This window comes from Ochotona curzoniae, unplaced genomic scaffold (genome assembly GCF_017591425.1).
Source record: "Ochotona curzoniae isolate NIBS_2020 unplaced genomic scaffold, NIBS_Ocur_1.0 scaffold_2453, whole genome shotgun sequence".
Lineage (NCBI taxonomy): Eukaryota > Metazoa > Chordata > Mammalia > Lagomorpha > Ochotonidae > Ochotona > Ochotona curzoniae.
Window position 1 is genome coordinate 28,016,190 of NW_024467094.1, and position 26,224 is coordinate 28,042,413.

The 26,224-nt window shown below is 46.9% G+C and overlaps 1 protein-coding gene across 2 annotated transcripts in view; it reads left to right on the forward strand.

Annotated features, from left to right (window-relative positions):
- Positions 1-9,287: 9,287 nt before the first annotated feature.
- Positions 9,288-26,224, forward strand: part of FAM117A (family with sequence similarity 117 member A) — a 51,251-nt gene continuing 34,314 nt past the window's right edge. The window contains exon 1 of one of the 2 annotated variants that reach the window (XM_041001491.1): positions 9,288-9,517. In XM_041001491.1, coding sequence (XP_040857425.1) covers positions 9,322-9,517 — 196 coding nt within the window. In that variant the 5' untranslated portion in view covers positions 9,288-9,321. Of the gene's footprint in view, positions 9,518-26,033; positions 26,176-26,224 lie in introns of those variants that run through there. The other variant, XM_041001492.1, reaches the window with a different exon arrangement.

Here is a 26,224-nt window from a genome sequence, read left to right on the forward strand (position 1 = left end):
TTTTTTTCCTGTAAAAAGAAGAAACAGCGACATCAGGCCTCACAAAGAGGCCTTTGCTGCAACTTTCAGGCGGTGATAGAAATATATGTGTTGAATGGAGAATCAGCAAAATATGTAAATAACCAGTACGGATTCAGCCTGGCTGGATACAGTGGTTTGCACCTCTTGCCAATGGGAAATACCAGAGCTGATGGGTCCCTTAGCTCAGATTTGGGGAGAAAGGACAAACATATGTGCTGCGGCTTGGGAGAAACAGTAAAACTGTCCGTTAACTAGTAGGAAATAACAGGCTTCCAGCTGAACACCAATATCCTAAGGGAACCCTCAGTGACTTACAAAGTCAATTGAGGGCTATTGGGAGGAAGTGAAGTCTAATTGGAAGTTGAAACAAGCCATGGTGGAGGAAATGGAGTTGCAGGGAGGAGACTGTCTTAATCAGTGCCCAGAAAGTAAAATGGAATAAGATGCTGTGGTGTTTTACAGTTATCCATGTCAACAGCTCTAAAAATAATCTCTGGGGCCTCTGTTCTGATCTAAAGGAACACATACTGAAGACCCATGTTGAAGTTGTTCTTCCCCTCTGTTAGATGTATGAGATCTGTGAATTGGCTTTTGATAATTCTTGATGCCTGATTGGTACTTGGTGTACAGGGAGGGAAGTGGGGTTGGATGTAGAATCAGATGGATAATGTCACAGGTATTTATCTGCCTCTGGGACAATTTAAAAAATATATTTATTTTTTTAAAGATTTATTTTTATTATTATTATTTTTTTATTGGAAAGGCGGATATACAGAGAGGAGAGACAGAGAGGAAGATCTTCCGTCCGATGAGTCACTCCCCAAGTGAGCACAACGGCCCGATACTATGCCGATCCAAAGCCAGGAGGCTCTTCCGGGTCTCCCACGTGGGTGCAGGTTCCCAAAGCTTTGGGCCGTCCTCAACTGCTTTCCTGGGCCACAGGCAGGGAGCTGGAAGGGAAGTGGGGCCGCCGGGATTAGAACTGGCGCCCATATGGGATCCTGGGCGTGCAAGGCGAGGATCTTAACCACTTGCGCCACCGCGCCGGGCCCTAAAAAAATATATTTATCTATTTATTTGAAAGGCAGAGCAACAGAGAAAGGGAGGGAGGGAGGGAGGGAGAGAAGGGGAGGATTTGTGGTGTAGCATACTATGTCTCCACTTGTAATGTCAGCATCCCCTATCAGTGCTAGTTGGAGATCTAGCTACTCCACTTCTGCTCCAACTCCCTGCTAATACACCTGGGAAAGCAGCTTAGGTTTGGGGTCTGGGCCTCTGCAGCCATGTGGGAGACCTGGAAGAAGCTCTGGACTCCCGGTTTTGGCTTTGCCCAGCCCTGGTCATTGTGGCCATTTAGGGAACAAAATAATGGATGCAAGATTATGTTTCTTCTTCTCTTTCTGTAACTCTGTCTTCCAAATATAAGTGTGTGTGTGTGTGTGTGTGTGTGTGTGTGTGTGTGTGTGTGCACCCACGTGTATATACAGAGAGACAGACAGACATTACATCCATTGGTTCACTCCCCAAATAGTAACCATGGCTGGGGCCAAGAGCCCAAGAATCCATCCAGGTCTCCCACATGGGTAGCGGAGGCCCAAGCACTTGGACCACCTTTTCCTGCTTTCTTGGCACAATCTAGGAAGCTAGATTAGAAGTAGAACAGCTGGACTGGAACTAGCATTCAAGGATGGGGTGTTGTCATTGGCAGTGGTGGCTTCACCTGCCAATTTTTAAAAAAAGATTTGTTATTTTATTGCAAAATCAGATACACAGAGAGGAGGAAAGATAGAGAGGAAGACTTCTGTCCGATTGTTTACTCCCCAAATGACCACAACAGCTGGTGCTGCGCTGATCCAAAGCCAGGAGCCTAGATCCTCTTCTGGTTCTCCCACATGGTGCAGAGTCCCAAGGCTTTGGGCCATCCTCGACTGCTTTCCCAGGCCACAAGCAGGGAGCTGGATGGAAAGTGGAACAGCTGGGGTACGAGTTGGTGTCCATATGGATCCCAGCACATGTAAGGCGAGGACTTTAGCCACTAAGATACTGGGCCGGGCCACTTGACTTGCCAATTTTTTTGAAAATTGAAATTTATTTTATTTATTTGAAAGGCAGAATAAGAGAGAGAATCTTACATTCACTGGTTCACTGTCAAAATGGCTTAGGCTGGGCCAGGAAGAAACCAGTAGCTTAGAGCTCCATCTGGGTGTCCCACGTGGATTGCAAGGGCCCAAACACTTGGGCCATCTTTCACTGCCTTCCCAGGTTTATTAGCAGGATGTTGGATGGGAAACTGAGATACTGGAAGTCTAGCTGGTGCTCCAATATGGGATGCTGGTGTCACGGGTAGCAGCTTAACCTGAAGTACCTCAGCACTGACCCCAGACAGCTGTATGTTTGAGGTAGACTTGAAAAGTGGCAACACACATCCCCAGGAGACTGTGTATAAAAATGCAGCTGGGGATGTGTGTTACCATCCCATCACCACAAAGACCTTTGGGAACAGGGAGCCTAGGAAAGCTGAGCACGTGAGATGTAAGCTGTTCCCACAGAGGCACTAATGTAGAAACAACTTGGCCTCCACGAGGTGCCCATAATCACATAGCACAGCGGAGGCAGAGTATATTTTATTTAGAGTATAGTTTAATTCATTTTTTATGAAGCACCATCTGCACACTGACTTCAGTGCTAACAGTAGTAGAGTGATGACCAAGATACATCTGGTCTCCTTAGGAGACTGTTTTATGCCAGTGTGGGAGAATTTTTTTTTTTTTTTAATGAGAAATGCCATCATGGGTATCCCATAGTCCAGAAGTCATATATTTTGTTTCTCACAATGATCCTTTAGAGATGTTACTGGGGTGGGTCTATTTGTTTCCTCAGACATTCTCCTGCACAGATTAGTGGGGTCTGTCACACATCATGGATCACACATCCATAGATTTACCTAAATACTCTTTTGTTTTGGAAACAGTTTGATTGAGGTATAATTACATTCCAGAAAACTCACCATGAAGTGAATTACACATGTATAGTTCTATGATTTTTTTTAAAAGCAAATTTATAGAATTATGCAGCCATCATCACATAACAGTTTAGGAATATTTCTGTAACCTCAAAAAGTTCCATTGAGTCTGTTTGTACGTAATTCCTGCTTCTACCCTCGGTCCTAGGTAACCACTGATCTGCTTTCTGTCTCCACAAATTTGCCTTTTCTAGACATTTCAGATACCTGGAATCATACAATAGATTGTCTTTTGCGTCTGGCTTCTTTCACTTAGCATAATGTTTTCCAGGTCCTTTCACATCATACCGTGTATTGGTGTTTTGTTCCTTTTGATTGCTGAATAGTATTCCATTGAAACTCTTGTCAAAGTTATTTATATATTGAGGCAGCCCTAAACACAACATGGGAGGCTTGGTCCTTTGCCCTGCCTCCGATGTCTTCTTCTCATGTAGGCCTCTGTCTCATCACCTGGAACACCAAGGGGCTGAATCCCCTGTGTAGTCCCTGTTGTCTCTTTCAAATCGTTTCTTTATAAAAATCTACCTCTATTTTCTTTTGTAAAAAGATTCATTTTTTTAAAAAAAGATTCATTTTATTTTTATTTGAAAGGCAGATTTACAAAAAGAAGGAAAGACAGAGAGATCTTCCATCCTCTGGCTCATTCCTCAAATGTTTGCAACAACTAGAACTGAGCCAATGCAGAGCCAAAAGCTTTTTCTGGGTCTCCCACATGGGTTCAGATATCCACGAATCTGGGCTATCCTCCTCTGCTTTGCTAGGCCAAAAGCAGGGTGCTGGATCAGAAAAGGAGCAGAAAGAACTTGAACTGGCACCCATATGGGATGACACCACCACAAGTTAGAAGCATAGCCTACCATGCCACAGAAACAGCCCTGTACTTTATATTTTCCATGGAATGCCACTAGTCCAATATTCTAGAATTTTATTGTTTCTAACTCCACATTTACCCTTTATCTGCTTGGTAACTTCCACTACATCTGTTGTTATTATAGAAATAGATTTATTGGAAAGTCAGATTTACAGAGAGAAGGAGAGACAGAAAGATCTTCCATCTGCTGGCTCACTTCCCAAGTGGCCAAAATAGCCGGAGTTGAGCTAATCTGAAGCCAGGAGCCAGGAGCTTCTTCCAGGTCTCCCATGAACATGCAGAGTCCCAAGGCTTTGGGCCATCCTCTAGCATCTTCCCAGGCCACAAGCAGGGAGCTGGAAGGGAGTTGGAGCAGCCAGGACATGTACCAGAATCCATATGGGATCCCAGTGTATGCAAGGTGAGGACTATAGCCACTAGCCTACCACACCAGACCCAGGAATCTTCATTTATAGAATTTATAGAAATATTATAGAATTCCTGTTATAAAAATAGGACTTTTAAGAAGCAGGGATCTTCTTAAAGAAGGCTGCAGGGCCAGGCATTTGAATTAGCAATAAAGTTGTGGGTTAGGATCCTGGCAGCCCACATGAGATTGATTAGATTCTGTGCTTGGCTTAGTCTCCTGACTTGTGCTTCTTGCTAATAATACAGACACTGGGAGGCAGCAGTGATGGCTCAAATAGATGAGTTCCTGCCACGAACATGAGAGACCTGGGTGGAGTTCCTGACCCCAGCTTCAGCCCAACCCAGTTCAAACCATTGTGGGCATCTGGGGATTGAATCAGCAAATAGAAGCGCAGGAATGTTCTCACTCACTGTCACTTGCTCTTGAGCTCTTTCTCTCGCTCTTGGGCTCTCTCCCCTTCTCAACTAAACAAATACATTTTTAAAGGCTGCTGTTTAGCAGAAGGTTTGATTCTCATTCAGAGCAAAAGAAGGGTTGAGAAGTGAATATTATAGAGCTAAGTGAAGGAAAGGGAACAAATAAAAGAACAAAGAAGATAGACTGTGGCTGGCAGGCTACTGAAAGGGCTGAGGTTGAAATCCAGGCCAACTGGTTACCCTGAGAGAAGGAGAGAAGAGGTATGAGGAGAAGGAGGCTACCAGATTGGGAAGAGGCACTGAGGGTTAGGACCCCCCTCCCTACTCTGTTCTCATAACCTCATTCATTCCTGCAACCCTCCTTCCCCATCCTGCTCCCGCTGCTCTGCTCCTCCAGTTCTGACCCCATTTCCTCAGGATCTCATTCCCTGAGGAGCCGGGCCTGACATTTCAGACAGAGGCTGAGTAAAGGAGGTAGGTCGACGAAAGGTACTATGTGGCTGCGTCATCTTATTTTCTGTGTAATGATTTTGGAGCTAGGGGGCCAAAGACGTAAGCACTTAAGACATTTTCCGGCAAGAGACAGTCTCCCAGGCATCAAGGAATAGCAAGACTTCTCTTAGTCTGTGTGAATCTTTTGCTGCTGGGGTAAAAAATGGTGCCTTGGAACTCCCACTCTTGTTGATGGCTGTGGCATAAACGGATGCACAGAGCAGAATTCAAGTTGCCCTGGCTGTAGGCCCGAGTGTGCTTCCAGAACCAGTTTCTCTTGGCTGTAAGAAGGCCAGCTTTTCTGGATTTAGGGACCAGGACAATAAGGCCACACTGCAAGTCACATCTGCAGATCTCTGCCCAAACTGCTTAAGCTTTTTGTCCCCAGTAGATCCTACATCTCACAGGAACTGCTTGCGGGACAGCCATACTCTGACCCACATATGAAGGAAAAATAACTCTAGTTCCTTAGTCCTCATCTATTTGTGGCAGCAGTGGCCATCCCAAAAGCAGTCTGGGGTCAAGGGTTTGAACATCTGCTGTGGGAGCCCTGTAAGACAAATATGTCTCCTATAGATGGAAAACAATGTGCTGAAATGGTCGGTATATGTCATCCCCCATTGTCACTGTGTTTGAGTGCCTGTTTCTGATTCAGTGTTTCTGCAAGCAGAAACCAGTGCACGTCTGAGAATAGTGTGTGTAGCCCCATGCCACTTCTGCATTCAGACCTCAGGGTTGGCTGATGTGTAAACTTCAGGATTGTAGTTGAATATTATGATCATCCCCTTAGTACCTAGCTCTGTGTTTGGCACATGGTAATAATTTCAATATATTTGTGATGAAGGTGTTAACTAATGGTGTTGATGTTGATGAGGATGATAGCCAGGACAGAGACAATGGTTTTCCTGCAAACTAGAAGATGGTTTACGATTTAAGACACCACCTCTTGGCAGCCCACAGGCTCTTCAAAGCCATGGTTGCTTTCATGGGAGGAAACAGAGAGGGGCTGATCCGCAGATGAAGTTCTATCCAACCATCATGCCTGTGCCAGGAGAAGCTATCAGTGATAGAGAAAGGAATAGGGCCCAGCTGCCTGGGCATGATACCTCACAAGAAGAGGCCTGGGTTGCCCACACGCCTGCCTTCTCACTCCTCCAGCTCAGGTCAACTTCAGTGGCTCCTGCCAGCAACTTATCAGGGAAGACCAGGACTTTCTGGGCTTGGAAGATCCAATTCTTCAGCTGCGCCACCTTCCCTGCCCTTTCTCTACTTCCTGGTGCTGTGGCTTTGGAAAAAGGCTTAAATCTCATGTCCTTGAGACCACCCACACTACTTCGCACTCCACAGGAAGAATGCATCTGTTCCATAAAGAGTCATTTTATGTTTAGAACAAGTCTGGGAGGTTGAGAGAACAGGGGTGATTCGGGTCCAGAGAGAGGAGGAGGCCGGTCTCCCAAAGCATTTCAAGAACCCTCATGCTGGAGCTTTCACCTCTGACCTCTGACCTCTGACACGTACTATACATTCAACCCATAAATCTCGGAAGACTGGGAATTTATCTGTTGAAGGGCCTGAAAAGAGCGTAAGCTGTCAGGCAGCAATGGATGTCAAGAAAGTAACTAGCTTCCCTGCTGCTCACAAGCAGGGTCAGTGGTGTAGGAGTTGACAACTGGTTGGAAGGTATCTGCATCTGGGGTCAGATGACCTGGCACATAAGTTACTGGGTGACCCTGACCTCCTGGACTTACCCTGTCAAACAAGGACAATACTATTTGCATGCTTGTATCTTAAATGCCTACTGTGAGAATTCGATGACTTGATGTATGTGACAGCTATATATTACTAGACAGATATTAACTTTAATATCTCAGTTTGCATTTTCAGAGATGGTTTATGTAAGATATGAACAGTCATACTTCTCTGCTGCTAGTAAAGGTTTACAAGAATAGAGGCGTGGGGCTCAGTTCTGGGGTCGGCTTGCCTGATTAATCTTGGATATGTTACTTCTCTCTAAAGACTCAATGAACAGGAGGTAATACCTGTCCCACGGATGTGATCGGGAGCATTCATTGAGATCATGTATGCACAGTGTGTAACATGAACCTGTGATGGAGAAAGGAAATAAATGGCTCTTAGATGCCACCATTATTGATTTTACCAATGAAGATGTGAGGCAGGGTGGTCCAGTAAAATGTGGTAGACGTCTGAGCTAGTACCTCACCTTTAGGGACTTCAATTTCCTCATTAGCACCCTAAGAAGAATTTGTTTTTCTTCTTCCGGTTTGTCATGAAGATTTTTTTTAAGTATATGAAAACTTTGAATTGAATAAAACTGAGGAAAAATATAAATACAAGGTTTATTTACATAATGAATTTAAGTTTATAAGGACTGAGGTTTTATTTTTATCACTTTTGTACATTCCTTATAGAAAAGAAGTCCCACATTCCTGCAGTCACACAGAGTTGAAATGTCAGATCTTGAATTAAAATCCTTAAAAGCTGTTAAAGTTTGTGCATTGCCCAGAAAACTTCTCTTTGGGGAGTTCCATTGCCTCCGTTCTGTGTATGTAGGCTAGGTTCAATATCCCATCATTTCTTTTTTTAATTTCTACTTTGGGTATTCTGTGCTTTCAATATTTAATCCCTGGATGACCTCTTCTGCCTCACAGCCCTGCTCCCAGCTCACCACCTTCTCTCTAATTAGCCAGTGTTCCTTCAGGGAATACCTCCCTTTTAGCATTAAACTGGGCAAAAACAGAAATAGAAAGATAAATCTGTAGCAAGAGCAAAAATAGAATTCCTAGCTAAATATAAACCTGGAGGGAATTATCCAATTATTTGGATGGTCCCTTATCACAGACAGTCCAGATTGATTGACTTTTGCTTTTCCCATATATAGAATAAAATGGCTAACAAATACCAAGAGTAGTATTTTTTTCATTTGAAGAGTAATGATTTTTTTTTAATAATGTCCTAAATGCTGCTCTGTTTCCCACATGTATTGTGGCATGTGATTTTTTCTTTCTTTTCTTTTAAAATATGGAGCACTTCACGAATTTGCATGTCATCTTTGCACAGGGACCTAGCATGTGATTTTTCACAACTGCATGCATTCTCTTTGGGGATCATCCAGGTTCATTTTGACTTATAGGTCAGGGAGCACTGAACGGGGAAGACCAGGATTTGCTAATGGAGTCACCGAGGAACTTTGTTCCTTCCACACTGCTTAGCTAGAACTGGAATGGACAGCTCTGAAGGGAAATTCCCTGCTCTTTTTCGGAGTCCCAATTTAAGTTATAAGCTAACAGATTTTTTTTTTAAATTTTAATGTTTTATTTTAAATATTGGATGAACACCAAGTAGGAACTTGGAAACGTGGAGAAAGAAAAATATGGGTGTCACACGATGCAAAGTAGCCACTAAGTGCACGAATATAACACAAATTTCATGCAAATTATATGCAAACCTTGCATTAATTTATAGACTCCTTGCATTAATTTATAGTCTGGAGCTTGCAATTAACTTTGAGTTCCTATGAGGATAGAAAACAAATGCTTTTTGAAGTTATGTCTTTTCCGTGCTGCCTGGGATTAAATTGCATGAAGTTTGACACTTCTTCGCACCTTCCACCCCAATAATGATTTATTTTCACTAGTGTTAGATGCCAATCTACACCCGCCCTCGCCCCCCCACTTAGCCTGATGTCACGTGACATCATATTTGCATACTACCTGGGACTGGGTGTGACGCTCCCCTTTTCTGTGTCTTCTCATTGGCAGCATCGGTGAACCAGCCCTCTGCCAATGGGACCAATCAACGGCCTCTCAGATGGAGGACAGCCTCCAGGGGTGGAGCGTGGGTGGGGTCTTGACTTGGATCGCTAGGTACATCGACCAATCGTCCTCTGGAAAGGGGAGAGCAAGCCTTGAATTGGTTGGAAGGGGGGTTCTGGGGCTCCGTAGGCCAATAAGAACTCTTGAGCTGAGGGGGCCGGTCTCCGCCCCGTAGAGCAGATAAGCAGCGGTCGCGGTGGTTGGGGGCTGTGTGGGGCTTGCTGCGGGACCGGTGCAGGCGGGCAGCCGGGTGGGCGATGGCGGGGGCCGCAGCGGGCGGCAGAGGCGGAGGTGCATGGGGTCCGGGTCGCGGAGGGGCCGGAGGACTCAGGCTGGGTTGCTCTCCCCCAGTCCCCTCCGGTTCCTCCCGGGCTGGGCTGCAGCCGCTCAGGGCAACGGTCCCTTTCCAGCTGCAGCAGCCTCACCAGCGTCGGGACGTGGGTGGCCGCGCAGGTGAGCTGGGCCTGGAGTGGGTACCGGGGGAGGAGGAGCTGTTGGGGGAGGGGGACGCGTGCTGGAAGGGGGAGGGGAGGGGTGCCGAAAGAAGTATGAGTGGCAGAGTGGATGGGGCGAGAGAAGAGAAAATGGGAGTGCGTGAGAACGTGGAGCTGTGAACGTTGGAGTGCACTCTCGGGATCGAGGGTGCAGGGAGTCGGAGCCCAGAGGAGAAGAGGGGGCAGGGCCCTGGGAGATGGAGGCTGGCTTGGGGGCGTAACCGAAAAGTGGGCAGAGTATCGCGTGGGGGTAAGTGGAAGCTGAAAGGGGTAAGAGCGAGGAGTTGAGTGGCGCGTGGTGGGGGCGCCCTGTGCCGAGTGCTGAGTCCGGGAGCGCACAGCCGCCGGTGGGCGCTGGACGCCCCGCACGGAGGGGGGAGGGGCACGGAGCCGAGCTCCGCTGGAGCCATGTGTTGCTTCTCCAGCTGGAGTTTGGCCCCAGCATCTTTGCACCGCGCTTGAGTTCTTTCTCCGTCACTTCACTTTCGCTGCCCTTTATACTATCTCGTGGAGCTGGTTTCTTTACATCTCGGTGCAGTAAGTTGTTTTAACGGCTTTTCCTGCCGTGCAAACTCTTAAGCTCCCGATTCCCTGCATTCCTCTCCCTGTGGCACCAGAAGTTGTTCGTTCCCAGCTCATTGACGATCTTTAATATGGCTGTCTCATTCCGGCCAGCTATTGCCCTAGTGTATGTGCGTATAGGAGTTGGACAGTTTGTCCCCCTGCCTCTTCCTCCTACCTCCATCAAGGCTGTTCTTGTCCAACGTGGCAGTGGGGTGAGGGCTGGGACCAAATGTGCCGTGGCCAATACCCCCACTTGGTGAGCAGGACAGAAACGGTTTCTAAACAGCAGCTTGATGTTGTGTGTGTTGGGGGAAATGAGGGAGGAGCATGCTTCACCTTGTTGTCACATTCGAGATTCTCTCTAAAGCAGACATTTAAGAACGGGAAAAGGAACCTACTTCTATGAGGAGGTTGGCACTCCGCTGAAAGTGAAGCTGGTGTTTGATTCACACCAGATGTGTAAAGATCATTGCACGTGTCCAAACCCCAAGTCTGTACCCAATGTACAAAAGCCATGGTCCCTGCCATCCTAATGGTCAATGACATTCTCTCCACCAGAGTCACTTGAGCTTTAGGTGATTACTAAGCTTAGTTGCTGCATATCCCTCTTGTGCAAGCATAGTTGCCATAGTGCCTTACTAGATAGGAACGAGATTAGGCAGGTCTCTGAGTTAGCAAGCCCCCAGACATGTCTGGAGCTCACTGTTTGTGTCAGCAGGACATCTTGGAGCACAGAAAACTTGGTCAAATCTGGGAACAAGATGGTGACCAATAAGTACAAATATGTATAGAATCTGGTGGGGGAGAGCTATGCAATTCTCAGACTCATGCTTATGATAAGCTACAAAACAAGCCACAAGACTACACACTTGGTGGTTTTGTTTGGGCTTCCTTAAAACCCAGGGAAGTTAGTAGAACAGCAAGCACCTGAGCCTTTGATATTTGTAGTAGACACCGGCAGAATGCCTGCTTGCTTGTTAAGGAGCCAGGAATTGATGAGTAGTCCAATTTTAATGGTTGTGATTTTGTGTCTCCTACAAAGCTGTTATATGGACAAATGAATGCCATAGAAGAGAAGGAAATAGGATTTGGAAGCTTGGGTTTTTCACGTGGCCTTTTCCTTTTGTAGAACTGGGGACCCCTAACACCAATAAAAACATGGGAAGCTGGAGTTGGGCATAACGTGTCAGGTGATTGAGGACCAGCAGGGTGGACTTGCTTGTAGCCTGGGTTGATCCATCATTTCCCCATCTGCTAATATCCCAGAGGTGTTAGTAAGATATTGACCTAAAGGTTGGTAAATTTGTCTGAAGATTTTAAATAAGGCAGGAGAGAAAAATGGGAGCATAACGTGTACCTGTGGACTTGTTTGTGGCCAGAAATTAGGGACTTTGGTCTGAGGGCACATCTAGTCTTGTATTGAGGTTTATTTCCATTCTTTGACCTTGGGAAGCTGAAGAACTGGGTTCCTATGGGTCAGTTTGGGGAGGAAGGGGCGGTCTGTGTAATATAGGGAAACTTCCTGTAGTCGTATCCCTATAATAGAATGACATTATAGAGAAAGGATGTATGGGTTTGCGTGTAGGTTCTGTTCTTTACTAACTGGGTGGTTTCGGGAAACTTGTTTAGCACCCATGCCTCAGTTTCCCCCATCTTATGTAACCTCTGTTTCCCAAGAATCAAATGAGTTAATCCATGGGAAGTGCGTAGAACAGTGCCTGGCACGCAGAGGGTGCTATAAAAGTGTTTGCTTTTTGCTTATATTGCTATTACTCCCTCCCCTGAGCCAAGGTGAGAGCACTGTTGGCCAGAACCCATTGCCTTTTCAGGCTTCAAAGAGCAAACCCAGATTGGTCTGAAACCAGTACTGCAGGTTTCAGAATTTCAGGGCCTCCTCCTGCATTTTTATTCCCTCATCTTTTAAAATGAGCTTTCCAAACAGGACTCTGAAACCCAACTGTTTTTTTAAAAAAAATGGTTTGTAAGCTGGGACTGGGTTTCAGGAACAATTATGTTTCATCACCGTTTCTGTTTTCCATCTCAAAGTGATGTAACCTCAGGGCTGTGCAGTTATCTCCCTCCTGCATACCCTGCTGTGCTCGTGACAAGATATTCTAGATCTTGTCTAAAGGATGGTGGCATAGAATGGGATTTACCTTCTGTGCTCATTAATCCATAAGGGATGTCTTCAGAAAGCAGCAACTTCACATTTATGATCCTGGGCTAGGACTAAGGAAGGCTAAAGAGAATGAGGAGAAAAGCTAAGGGCCAACAGTGGGTAAGTGAAACCCAGAATCCATTTCTTACTGCAATACCACCTTAACTTCTCTTTTGCGTGATAGGTCAATTAGGGGCTAACTTTCATGTTATCCAGGACTGCTGATGATGGACCAAACAGAACTGGGAGGTGAATTATTGTGGGTTACCCATCCTGTTTAGTCTGTCTGTCTCCATGTCCCAAGAGTGAAGATGATGTTTAATCAAGCTTTGCAAATCATTCCTCATGTGGACCAGCTCTTCTGTGGTTGCCAAATGCTGCCTCAGACTCACCAGAAGATATGAAAGAAGGTGTTAAAGAAGATATTAGCAGGTGTGACTTGCAGGTCATACCTGGCCATCTGCCTGTTCCTATAAATAATTTAGAAAAAATGCTTATTGCTTTTCATCTGCTTGAAAGGGGCAAAGGGAGATAGAAAGAGATTTTCTATTTCCTGGTTCAGCTCCCAAGTGGCTGCAATAGCCAGGGCTAGGCCAAGCTGAAGCCAGGAGCCCAGAACTTCTTCTTAGTTTCCCACGTGGGTGGTAGCATCCTAAGCACCTAAGCTATTCTCTGCTGCCTCTCAGGAAGCATTAGCAGGAAGCTGGATGAAAAGTGGAACAGCTCGGACTGGAACAAGCACTGTAATATGGGTTCAGGCCTCCCCAACAGTGGTTTAACTTGCTGTGCCACAGCACTTAACCTTGCAGATAGTTTTATTGGAACACAGTCCCCGCTCCTTTATTTAGATGTTGTCTGTGGCTGCTTTTACGTTGTCAGTGGCAGAACTGAGTAGTTGTGGTAGAGCACATGTAGCCCACAAAGCATGAAGGAGTCACTATATGCCACTTTATGGGGAAGTTTGCCAGCCCTTGTCTTAAATATTTTCCCTGTCTGTTATTCCTATGCAAAAATCAGTTCAACTGTTTGTGATGTGCACTTGTTCAGAATATCCAACAGAGTAAAAGAAACTAGTAAGTTCGAATCTCTCCTTGTATAGAAGGGGAGAAGCCAGGGAGCCATCTGCTTCCAATCATTCTCCGTCTGTGGAGGATGAGCACCTGTGACTCCCCACCCCCACCTTTGTCAGGTAATTTATGTTTAGTAGACTTCAGCTCATTTGAATTTACGTACAGCTTGTCTGTTAGGCAAATCTGCTCCCCCTCCTCTCTGCTCCCCCTATTCTCTCCCAACCTAACCACCCAAAATGTCAGTCAAGTCATTCTAAAATCAGACGGAAGTAACTTTAAGCTTATCTCCTGTTTTGAATTTTTCTCATTACCTGTATTTTTCTGAATAGATCATTGAGAGCCGGCAGTAGCACAGTTACCTTAACACGCTGTCTTGCTCGGCAGGGATGAGGAAGCATGGTTTGTGTCAGGTGGTGTTTAGGTTCCCCCAGAATGGCTATTTCATGAATATAAGGCAGCATTGTGTTATTAGCCATGCTATTGGCAATGATTTAACTCCTTTGCTTGCCATGCTTTGAAAACCTAGTCCAAAAGAAAAAGCGAAAGAAAAAACAAACTCCACATAAACCTAGTCCCAAGTGGATGGGTGTTTGGATCAGTGTAAAACCACATGAAGGAGGCTCATCGAATTGTAGTCCTTCTGGCCCCTGGTGTCAGAAACAGCCTGGACATCACATCAGACGTCTTCTCCATGCCAAGGGACCATTTTGCTAGAGTGAGGCACGAGGATACAGCTAAAATCCTTTAAGAGCCATAGTTTTCCTTCTAAATCTGTGATTGAAACAGCCTATTTGGGAAACATTAAAACACCAGGCACTTGCTAGTCCAGTACCACCAATTGTTGCTTTTGCCAGCTTTGCCAATACTAGGCACACTGGCTAGTAAAACACATGTTTGTTCCCATCAGTGAGAAAATGCTTGACTTTGGGGGCTGTGTTGCCTGCCTACCCATCTCTCAGGAACCCAAAGGAGCATGGTTCTGTGCGTTCTTCAGTGTTTTGGATAGCAGGCGTTATCCTGGAGTGATATGGGGAGTTCCTCACTTACATAACCCAGAACTAAGAGATGTTGAACAGAGTGAGAACAACAGTGGGGCGTGCTGGTACCAGGATACTCTTCTCTCTGATTCCAGACCATAGATCAGCCCCCAGGAAATTGAAGGCAGGATTGCAAAACGTTTATAGTAATGGTGCTAATTTGAGTGTTGCCAAAGCGATTGGTGTGGCCTTTCATAGCCAAAATAACACTGACCCTCCACTTTGCATATAAACTGAATGCAGTTTACATGGAATGGTGTGATGAACAGCAAGGCCACACTATTCCTGGATCTCAGCGAAGCTTGTAGGAGCAGAGCTTCCTCCTCCAGGTTAGGTTCTTCCAGGTATGCCATAGAGCTAAGGGTTCAGAGTTTAGAACATGCTGTCTTTTAGGTGCAGGTCTGGTTTTGGATTTCTTGGTGATACTGTCACATCCATCAGTTGCTGTTTGATCCTGACTCAAGAGTGCCAACAACCAGGCTAATGTTTTATTCCATGGGCATTTTGGAATCCCTTTAAGAGGGAAAACTTTGTGTTTCCTTCCATGTAGGTGGATTCCCACCAGCAGGTAAATTTCATGAGAATGGATGTTGTCCCTTGCCTACCCTAGATGAGAGAACAGGGAGGCATAGAAGCCAAGAAAGGATGGATGGAAAATGTGGTTCCTGCCCCTCCTCCTTGCCTGAGTTGAATCTTCACAGAAGATTCCATTATTTGGTTTGCAGGGTATGAATTAACCAAACATGAGCCAAATCTATTCACACTGATAGGTCCAAAACAAATCCTGATTTCCAAGAGGGAAGAGCTTTGGATGATATTTGAAGTTTATAAATTATCTGCTCCATTTCCTTGTGGAGTTTGTGAAGGGGCCGTTGTTTTTGGGAACAGCTGTCTGGTGGAAGGTTCTGGTGTAGTTGGCTGCTGATACTCAGTCGTCCAGCTCCTGGTCCTTCCCACAAACTCCTGGTTTTGACAACTCTATCTGGCACCATGTTTTCCCCCTCAGGGTCTCTACCAAGCCAAATGCTCAACTTTGGAGTCCTTCAAATGCTTATCCTCAGGCCCCAGTAAGCCTCAGTTGATTTGAACTGTGTGGGAGTAACACAGTCGATCAAGGGTGGCTTTAATGAACATAAAAGAATGCTATCAAAGTATTTCATAATAGGAAAACTCCCAAGTCCAGCCCTGGGGGATCTGGAACTGGAGTCTGGGCCACGCATAGGCGTTCTCCGTGCCCTATGCAGGCACACAGGGCTGTGGCTGTGCTCACCAGCCCCAGACAGCTGGCACTGGCATGGATGGAGTGCCCTGGACGCCGCTCTGCCTGCACACGAACAGTTCCTTCTACCAGCTCTACCATAAACAGGGTGGAGGCTGCAGAGGGGGTAGGGGTGTGGCTGGGAAGGCTCTGATTGCCCTGAAGCAGCTGGGCTGTGGTCAGAAGTTGGAGAGTTGTCTTCCAGAGGCTGTCTGAGTGGAGCTTCTTAGAGAATGGATTGTATTTGGCAGGACAGAGTTCTAAGTCCAGGGTACCTGTTCTCTTTGACTCTAATCTCCCTTCCCTGTGGGCAGTGGTTGACTTTCTCAGGAGGGGAACGGCTGATAGTGGGCAACCAAGTCTACCTCCACCATTGTCATTTGAATCCTTTATCATCTTTTCCTAAATGAAGACACAGGGGAGCATGAGGCTGTTACCTCCTTGTGGACCAAAGGAGTGGACTAAATATGTAATTCAAAAAGCAGGTGGCCCATATCTACACATGAGTAAAATATCAACTCGAGGTGGAGGAGGCATAGCATGCAGGGATATTCAGTGTTTGGTGTAGTTAATTAGAGAACTACTGGGATGTTTGCAGTAGGCTTTATAAAAATTTTTGCCAGTACGTCATTCTCCCTCAGATTAAATTAAGTTTTGCTTTTTCCCTTCCCTTTCAAAACTGATGTTGTAGCCTTGTCTGCTCCACTGTGTCCCTTCATTTTTCCAAACCTCTTGAGTTCCTTTTGCCCTACCATGGAAATTGTGTGCCTGCCCTTTTAAGAGGTAGGCACCTCATGTTTCAAGTTCAAGTGCAATGGAACTCACCCTGCAGCTTGAACAGATTTGAGTGTTTTTGCAGAGGGAGGGCCAAGGCAGATGGGGAGTGTCATGCTCAATAAATACTTGTTGGATTGAGTTGCTGGAGAGGCAGTGGGGTGGGGAGAGGGAACCACGCCTCCCCTAGGCTCACTAGTAATACTCTTTCTCACTTCTGGTCCCCACACATTGTCCCCACTCTGGACTGCTTCGGCAACTTACAAAGGAAAGCCCCCGAAATGTTCCTGTTCTCTCTTTAAATTGCTGGTCTGCTATTCATCCTGGCCATTGGGCTTGAAGCCCAGCTGGTGGCAAAGACGTGGCATTTCCATGGATGTCAGTGCTAGGTCTGTAGGTTCTCTTCCCAATACACTGAAAGCCCCAAGGGTGAACTTGGACAGCTACCAGCTTGATCCATGGAAACAGCCAATGTGTAGGATTTTGTTATGACTTTGTTAAAAAGCCAGACTACCTAGCTTTTTTTTTTTTAATTAATTTATTTGAAAGGGAGAATGGTAGGGGGAGGAGAGAAGAAAAGAAGGAGTAAAGGGAAGAGAGAGAGCGAGAGACCTTCTACCCAAAATCTGCTAGTTTACTCCAAATGGCTGTAATAGGTAGGGCTGGATCAGATGGAAACCAGGATCTAGAAACTTCTCTGTGGGTGACAGAGCTCCAAGTACTTTGGGCTGTCATCCATTGTCTTCCTAGAGACAACAGGAAGCTAGATTACAAGCAGAGCAGGTGGGACTTGAACTGGCACTGTGATATGGGGTGCTGGCATCACAAGAAGTGCTTTAACCCAGCTTGCCACAACTATGTGTTTGGATTTATGCTTGGGAGTAGATGAGGTGAGAAGTCAAGGAGATTTCAATGAATGCAAGAAATCATCCAGATGGATTTGTACCACCTTCATCACTGCGCTGTGCTTTGGAGCAAGGAAGAGCAGGAGAATCTGTATCAGAGGTCGTTGCTGTGGCTCCTTGGGTTCACCTACTGCTTGTGATATATCACTGGTGTTCCATGTAGCAGTGCTAGTTTAAGTCCTGGGCTCCTCCATTCCCAATCTGACCACCCACTAATGTACTTGGGAAGACAGTGGATGATAGTCTAAGTGGGAGACAAAGCCCCATCTGGGAAGTGAACCAGTAGGGGATGGGAAAATTTCTTTCTCTGTTATGTGTGTCACTCTGCCTTTCAGACATATCAGTGCTTCTTTAAAAATCAATCCAAGCTACTGACTTTTCTAAGCCAGGATTCTGAACTGTTTGTTGGCCCTAGGTGACATCAGAGGGCGTGATCAGATTGAGAGCCTACTGTCTGGTGATACCTGGTACTCTGCTACCTCTCCTGTCCCTACCAAGTAGAGAATGAAGAATTCGTTGGACTTCCCAAGCCTTCTATGCTTAGACTGCCATCTGTGTCTCCAGACAAAAAGTTGCCCTCCACGGGGCTGATGGCTTGGTCAAATGACTCTGGAAATCTGCTCAGCTGGGTGTTCCTGGGGGCACAGTGAAATGGTTTCAGGCAGAGAGGCAGCTTTTATTACCTCCTTGTGCCTCCTCCTCTTTCCTACCCCACACCCCCCTCGCTTTGGAAAACTTCTGTGTTCCATACCTGTTTGGTTGCTCAGAAAGAACCAGGGCTGATCACACGTGCGCTCCCTGCCCCACAGCTGTGGGCTGGCAGGAAACCTGCCACTCAGTCCCTGTTTGGGAATTGTCTCTTTAACTGCTGCCCATCAGATAGGCCATCCAGGCTGGGGGTGGGGTGTGAGTGGGACAGGAGAGTGTTAGGACCATAGAGGCCATGCTGCCAGAGGGCTTTCACAGCACTGAAGTCTGGATTTAGAGACCTGGGGGCGGGGGTGGGTAGGGTTGGGTACACTGCCTGGGGCAGGGAGTGTGTGTGTGGGGTGCGGAATGTGCACGTCTTAGTGCCAAGAGCAGCGCCTGCACTCTTTCTCATAGGAATCACAATCCTGGCGGGGAGGAGGGAGGACTTCTGAGTTCATGAGACAAGGTTACAACAGCTGCTCCCAGTCTGTAAACCCCAGGTCCCTGAATTCCCCCTGTGTTTTAGGGGAGATAGGACTATGGATAACCTTTATATGACAGCGTGTCCCATTTGTTTAAACCTTCCAGTGGGCCCTTTCAAGGGTTGTTCCTCTGATCCTCAGAATAGTCTGCCTGGGGCAGTTGACTCTTCTTGTTTTGGGCAGACACTTGGAGACTGAGGCCCAGAAGAAAGTCACTGGCTAATACAGCTCTTCTGCTTTATTAATAAGCAAATGGGAGGGGGCGGCGTGGTAGCCTAAAGGCTAAAGTCCTCGCCTCGCATGCACTGGGATCCTATATGGGTGCTGGTTCATGTCCCAGCTGCTCAACTTCCCTTCCGGCTCCCTGCTTGTGGCCTGGGAAAGCAGTGGGAGACCCAGAAGGAGCTCCTAGCTTCAGATTGGCTCAGCTCTGGCCTTTGCGGCCACTTGAGGAGTGAACCAGTGGATGGAAGATCTTTCTGTCTCTCCTTCTCTCTGTAAATCTGACTTTTCATTAAAAACTAAATCTTTAAAAAAAAAAAAGCGAAGGGATCTTCTCAAACATAGATGGAAAATCTGTATTGGATTTATTTTAAAAGATTGATTTATTCATTTGAAAGGCAGAGTGAACAGAGAGAGGCAGAGATGCACAGACTGATCTTTTTTTTTTTAAGATTTATTTTTATTGGAAAGTCAGATATACAGAGAGGAGGAGAGACAGTGAGAAAGATCTTCCATCCGATGATTCACTCCCCAAGTGAGCGCAACAGCCAATGCTGTGCTGATTCGAAGCCAGGATCCAGGAACTTCTTCCAGGTCTCCCACATGGGTGCAGGGCCCCAAGGCTTTGGGCTGTTCTCGACTGCTTTCCCAGGCCACAAGCAGGGAGCTGGATGGGAAGTGGAGCTACCAGGATTAGAACCAAACCGGTGCCCATATAGGATCCCGGCACGTTCAAGGAGAGGACTTTAGCCTCTAGGCCACACCGCCGGGCCTGCACAGACTAATCTTCCACCTGCTGGTTCCCTACTCACATGCTCACAGTAGCCAGATCGGGCCAGGCTGAAAACAGAAGCCAGGAACTCTGTATGGGTCTCCTGTGTGGGTAGCAGTAACCCACGTCGTTGACCATCATTTGCTACCTTTCATGGCATGTTAACAGGAAGCTAGATTGGAAGAGCAGCCAGGACTCCAACCAGGAGCTCTGATGTGGCATGCATGCCCCCTAAGCCACAGCTTAACCTGCTGCTCCACCCATTTAGAATTTTATCCCTTCACTGGTTCCCTCCCCCATGGCCAGCCCCTTCAGCATACTTCCAGCCTTTGTTTCCCTTCTGTTTATCTATTTGTATTTCCGGAACAAAGATACATGTATTAAACTGACTAATAGAGGAGTGGCAAACAGAAGTCAGTGTGTTGCCGTAGCACCCCAGAGCAACCATTCGTACCACAGGCACTCACTTGCTGCAGACAATTAGATGACGGTTACTCTATCATTATATGTATGAGGTGGCGGCAGTGTTTGAAGTATGCAGTTTGCACATGCAAGTGAGGAGCTAGCTGAGTGCAGACAGGGCCGGTGCAGCAGATCTGCGTTGCTGCCTCTTGGGGTCATGGTTACCAAGCTCCAGGCCATGTTGGGGAGGCCTGCTGGGATGAAGCTTACAGGAAAGGCTGCCTTACGGATGTGTGACTTTGTGAAACCCTGAAAGCCCCTGAGAATACACGTGGGTGCTGCATTCCTGTGGCAGGAAATTGGTACAAGTGGCATTGTGCCACAATAACAGCTTATTCCTCTGGAATTGGGGGGAAGCCCCTGCGGCACACTCCCACTTCTGGTGGGCTACATGGTTTGTCTGAGCATGTCTCCCTCCTTAGCGTGGGGATGAATGGAAGCTGAGTCCTGCTGATAGATGACAGGGCTCGTCTGGGAACAGGCATGTGCCCAGTAAGGTGGACGCCCTACTCCAGGAAAAAGCTCTGTCCAGGGTCTTGGTGTTACTGAGGCTTTCCTAGTTGGCTTCTCTGAGGTTATCTAACTTTTCCCAGAAGTTTAGGAACAGCTCCTATCCACAAACCAGACTTCCTCTAGAATTCCTTAATGTTCTACCAGCCAAGCCTCTCTTTCCCAGTTAACTTCCCAGCCCCTTATAAGGTACAATCCCATTACAAATGAACATGACAGAAACACTTTTGTATAATAAAGCTGTTTCCAGTGTTTTGTGGTTGTTTGTTTTGTTTTGTTTTTTTTTTTTTTGTGGATTTTCTTATTTTAAAAAAAGTAGCCAGCATTCTTATGTAACAAGTACTTTTTTCTGGTCCCTGTCCATGTAATAGTTCATCTCTAAAGTAGAACATTTAAGTGCTTGCCGCTTGCATCGTGGGCAGGGAGTAGGGCGTAGAGCTATGGAGACATCATTGAGTTGCAGCTTCTTTGCTTTCTCCTGGTCTTCAGCCTCCCACCTTCTGATAGTTTCTCATTCTTGTCAAACAGAAATCATCACAAAACTCAGGGAAGTATAGTACAGACCACTTGAGAAAGTTATGATAAAGCATTTGTTTTTGTTGTTGTTTGTTTTTAAGATTTATTTCCCTCGGAAAGTCAGATTTACAGAGAAGGAAAGACAGAGAGAAAGATCTTCCATCTGCTGGTTCATTTCTCAAGTGGCCACTATGGCTGGAGCTGAGCTGATCTGGAGCCAGCAGCTTCCTCTGGACCTCCCATGTGGGCACAGGGTCCTAAGGCTTTGCGCCATCCTCTGCAGCTTTTTCAGGCCACAAAAAGGAAACAAGATGGGAAGTGGAGCAGCTGGGAGATGAACCGGTGCTCATTTGGAATCCCAGCATGGGCAAGGCAAGGATTTAGCCACTGAGTCATCATGCCAGGCCCCTTTTGTTTTTTTTTTTTAAGATTGATTTTTAAATGTTTTATTTAGAAAGAGCTTAGAAGAGAGAGGGAAAGATAGAAAGAGCTTCCATCTGCTGGTTCACTACCCACAATGTCAGGAACTTCATCCCAGTCTCCCATGTGGGTGGCAGGGGCTCAAACACCTGAAACATCTTCCACTGTTTATCTCAGGCATTTGTAGGGAGCTGGATTGGAAGCAGAGCAGCTGAGACATGAATCAGTGCCCATATGGGATGCTGGTGTCCCAGGTGCCATAATGCTGGCCCCAACAGATTTCAAAGATAAGTTTGTTTTGGTGGAGAAAAAGATTTTGAAATCTATGCATGTTTTGTCTCATAATTACTCATTTTACATAAACTTCTGGAAGACCTCTTTGTGTGTGTGTGTGTGTGTGTGTTTAGTGTGAACCCTCTGATACATGTGAATGTAGGAAGAGTGTGTGTGTAAGAAATAATGCACATGGAAGATAACAAATGGGATAATGCTAAGAGACAAATCGAGATTAGGCCATGAGGATGTTGTGGGAATTGTTCTTCTCTCACATCTACAAATTTGAAATTATTTCCAAATAAATTGCTTAGTGAAGAAAGATATGCTAGGTTAATTTGACTGTACCAGGAATTCTTTAGAATAGAAGCTTTCCTCTACATCCTTAGAACATCTCTTATTCTCCCCCATTCAACAGACAAAACATTTGACAGCCACAGAAGTTAAGTGATTTGTCTGAGTTGACATAGTGCGTTGGGACAGAGGCAGGATTTGGGGCCAGGTATCCACCACTATAGTAGGCCAGCTCTCAGGAGACTGCAGCTTGTCTTGGCAACAGGAACCAGGCAAGGCTGGCATGAGATGCTGAGAATGGCTTGGGTTCTTGTTGCCATGCATCTGAGACCAGCCCAGGCTCCACACTAACCCGGCAGCAGGCCTGCAGACATTTGCAGGAGTTTGTGGCTACAGCACCAGATACATTCAGGATGGCCAGGTATCTTCTAAAGACATCCACCACCTCCTGTAAGAAACACTGCTGCTGTGCTTTTTATTTCATGCAACTGGGAGGCTCTTCCATGTGGAGCTTCAAATTGGAGGCAGAGAGGAATGGGCTTGGCCCTGGCATGACATCCGGCCCAAGCCTGAGCCAGCCAGCTCTCTTCTGCCATGTTCCTGTTAATTGGTGGTGGTCACTGCTTTTGAATTCACAGGGGTCTCAAGGACAGGTGTTGGCACATTCTGCTGGTTGTTTAGTAGCTAAAACCTCAGACATGGAGGAATCGTTTGCTTTGTGAGTCTGTGAAAACCTTCCCTAACCATGGGGCCCAAGGAGGGCTGGATCTGACAGTCACTGCTGGGCAGATGGGAGAGGCTCAGCAAATTGTGTCTCGGCTCTTCCTCCCTCACACCAGCTCACGAGTCCTGCATCTGTCCCGGAAGGCCTTTGAATCATTCTTGTCATTTTTGCCTCTGGAAAGGTACCCCCTGACTGCCAGAATTGGGGTGGGTGGGTGAGTCTTACTCCTTAGCAGGTAAGACAACTTTCTGATAATTTCTTAAAGATTTTTTTTTTTTTTTGTATCAGAAAGGCAGATTTACAGAGAGAATGATCTTCCATCTACTGGTTCACTCCCCAAATGGCTGCAACAGCTCAATGCCTGGGACTGAGCTGATCTGAATCCACGGGCCAGGAGCTTCTTCTGAGTCTCTCATGTGGGTGCAAGGTCCCAAGGCTTTGGGCCGTCCTCAGCTGCTTTCCCAGGCCACAAACAGGGAGCTGGATGGGAAGTAGAGCAGCCGGGACACAAACTGGTGCGCCTATGGGATCCCAGCGCATACTAGGCGAGGACTTTAGCCTTGAGGCTACCACTCCAGGCCTGCTTTCTGACAGTCTTTTTTCTTTTATCAGAAATACCTACTTGCAGTAAGCCTAGACTTCATTAATCCCAACTGAAGCTCAATTGGCATTGGAAGGATTTTTTCCCCCTATGTCCCAACCAGTCACAGGAAATCGACCCATAGGTATCGCTATGTTATTAGCCCAGTTTGTTGGTTGAGCTGGTGTATGCTAAGGCAGTTACCACATTCTGTAGGAGTTGGTGTTTAGGCAACAGTGAAGGCACTGCTGGAGATGCCAACATCCCACATCAGAGGGCCGGGGTTTGAGTCCCAGCTCAACCTCAGATTTCTGCTACCTGCCAGTGCACACCCCGGGACGAAGCAGGGAATACTCAGGTAGCTTTGCCACTCATGTAGGAATTCACCTCAAGTTCTTGGCTCCTGGCTTTGGTCCAGTCCATCTCCAGTTATTGTGGGTACCTGGGGAGTGAACTAAAAGATGGGAGATCTCTGTCTCTCTGCCTTTCAAACAAAACAAAGTGATGTCGACTGTCCCTAGCATTCTCTGATATCTTCTGTGCGTAGTCTTTCTCTGTCCTTCACTATTCCGGCTCAGTCCTAATCCAAGGTAAGTGAAGAGAGGTGTCAACCAGAATTGGGGTTTTTGTGCCAGAGGCTCTAGAAACAAAGCTGCCCTTAGCACCTGTGGGTTATCTGAAGGGTGGTGGCGTGGGTACTGCTCTGTCTGCCTGCACGGGTGGGGGTGGGAGGATGACACTTAGCATTTACCTCAAGTTCTTTAAAGATTTACTTTTTATTTGAAGACAGATTTTTACCAAGAGAGGACAGACAGAGAGGGTTTCCATTTGCTGGTTCATTCCCCAATGGATGCAACAGCCATAGCTGAGCTGAGCTGAAACTGAGACCCAGGAGCTTCTTCCCTGTTCCCCATGCAGGTGCAGGTGCAGGGGTCCAAGGCCTAAGACCATCTGCTGTTGCTTTCCCAGGCCACAGATCAAAGCCCTTACTGGATCAGAATTGGAGCAGCTAGGACACGAACCAGTACCCACGGGTGGAGGATTGGCTTGCTATGCCACCACACCAGCCCCTACCTCCAGTATATTTTGTAGTACACATTGGTAAATAACATTCTGGACTGTTTTCCCAGGACACAGTCTCCATTTGCTCCTAGAGGATAAACCTTTTTTTTAAGCAGCTCCTGATTTCAGGGGAGAGACAGACAAAGCCTTCCAGCACTGTGTGTGGCCAGGCTCTCCTCTATCTGAAAACACGTGGGTGAGGATAGCCTCCCATTGGCAAAGCCTTGGTGGTCTCAGGCCTTTGTTGAAGGAAGGAGCCATCGTCCCAGGGCGAGGCCTTGCAAGCTGCTGCTTTTTTTTTTTTTTAAGATTTTATTTTTATTAGAAAGTCAAATATACAGAGAGGAGGAGAGACAGAGAGGAAGATCCTCCATCCAATGATTCGTTCCCCAAGCAGCCACAACGGCTGGAGCTGAGCTAATCCAAAGCCAGGAGCCCAGAGCCTCTTCCTGGTCTCCCACATGGGTGCAAGGTCCCAGCACTTTGGGCCGTACTCAGCTGCTTTCCCAGGCCACAAGCAAGGAACTGGATGGAAAGCAGGGCAGCTGAGATTAGAACCAGTGCCCATATGGGATCCCGGAGTGTGTAAGGTGAGGACTTTGGTTTACTAGGCTGCTGCGCTGGGCCTTCTAAGCTGCTTCTGGAGGGGCTGTCTCATTTTGCTTTATGGACTATTTTCCTGGTAGACCCAGCACATCCAGTTAGCCTCCCTAAAGATTTCTGAACAACAAGCAAGACCAGGGCTTTGGAGCAGGGGCCGCTCTGGAATGTGGCCCAGTACGCTTTGGTGTTTTTCCATAGTCGGGATGCAGTGTGGGGTATTTGCCAGTGATGGGAGATCAGTACCAGAATTTTAGGGCCTGGTGAGGCAGCACCTGGATGGGGTGGTTTTTGCGGCCTGGACAGAACAGGGCCTGAGTGAGGAGACAAAGGTGCCCACAGAGAAGGATTCCTACAACTGGGACAAGAAGGCAAGACTGAGGATGGCAGATCCTGAAGGGGAGCAGATTCCATACCTGAGGAAGCTAAGGGAGTCAGGTGACTTACAAGGGCCCTCTCCTCCCAGCCTCTTGCCTGGAGCACCCTGACTCAGTGAGGGTTAAGAGGAGAAGCAGATAATGGCAGAGTCCAGTGAGGTGTAGCAATGAGCAGACCTGCCCTCTGGGCTCTGAGGCCTACTCTACACTCACTGCCTGCTGGCTGGTGGGGTCATGTGATAACACCTTCTGCCTGTGGCTAGCCACAGGTAAATTGAGCACTATTTATATTCTCCTGCTTGGGGGAGGAAAGGGGAGCGATCATCTGGGAGACCACAGCACAGCTGTTGTAAGAGAGCCTCGCCGAGGCAGGTCATCCTGTGACTTTGTGCCTATTTTTTTTTTCTCCTCCCTAACTTATCTTGCCCCAGATAATTTAGCTAAATTGGTCAGTAGCCTTCTCTTGTTTATCCTTTAGTGGTTGAGGAATTCTAGAACTAAAGGAGGCATAGGCAACCTCCTGCCTTCAGGAGGTGAATATGGAGACCACCCTGGGCAGGGCAGACTCGACAGACTTCTCCATTCAATTCTAATCAGCAACTTGCCCCTTTCACCTAGCTAGATTCTCCTACACCTTTTTTGTTTGTTTGTTTGTTTTTGTTTTTCTAGAGAGCTACCAGTCACACACTCTGGTCCACTCCCCAAGTATCTCTACAATATCTTCAGCTGCTTTGCTGGACCAAAGCTGGGAGCTGAAAACTCAGTGCTGCTCTTCCATGTGGGTGGCAGGAGCCTGAGCACTTAAGTCATCATTGCTGCATTGGCGAAAAACTGGAGTCATGAGCCAGGATAAATCTTCAAACCCAGGTACCCAGAGATACCCAGAGGTGTGCCATGGCAGCTGCATTGCTCAGCT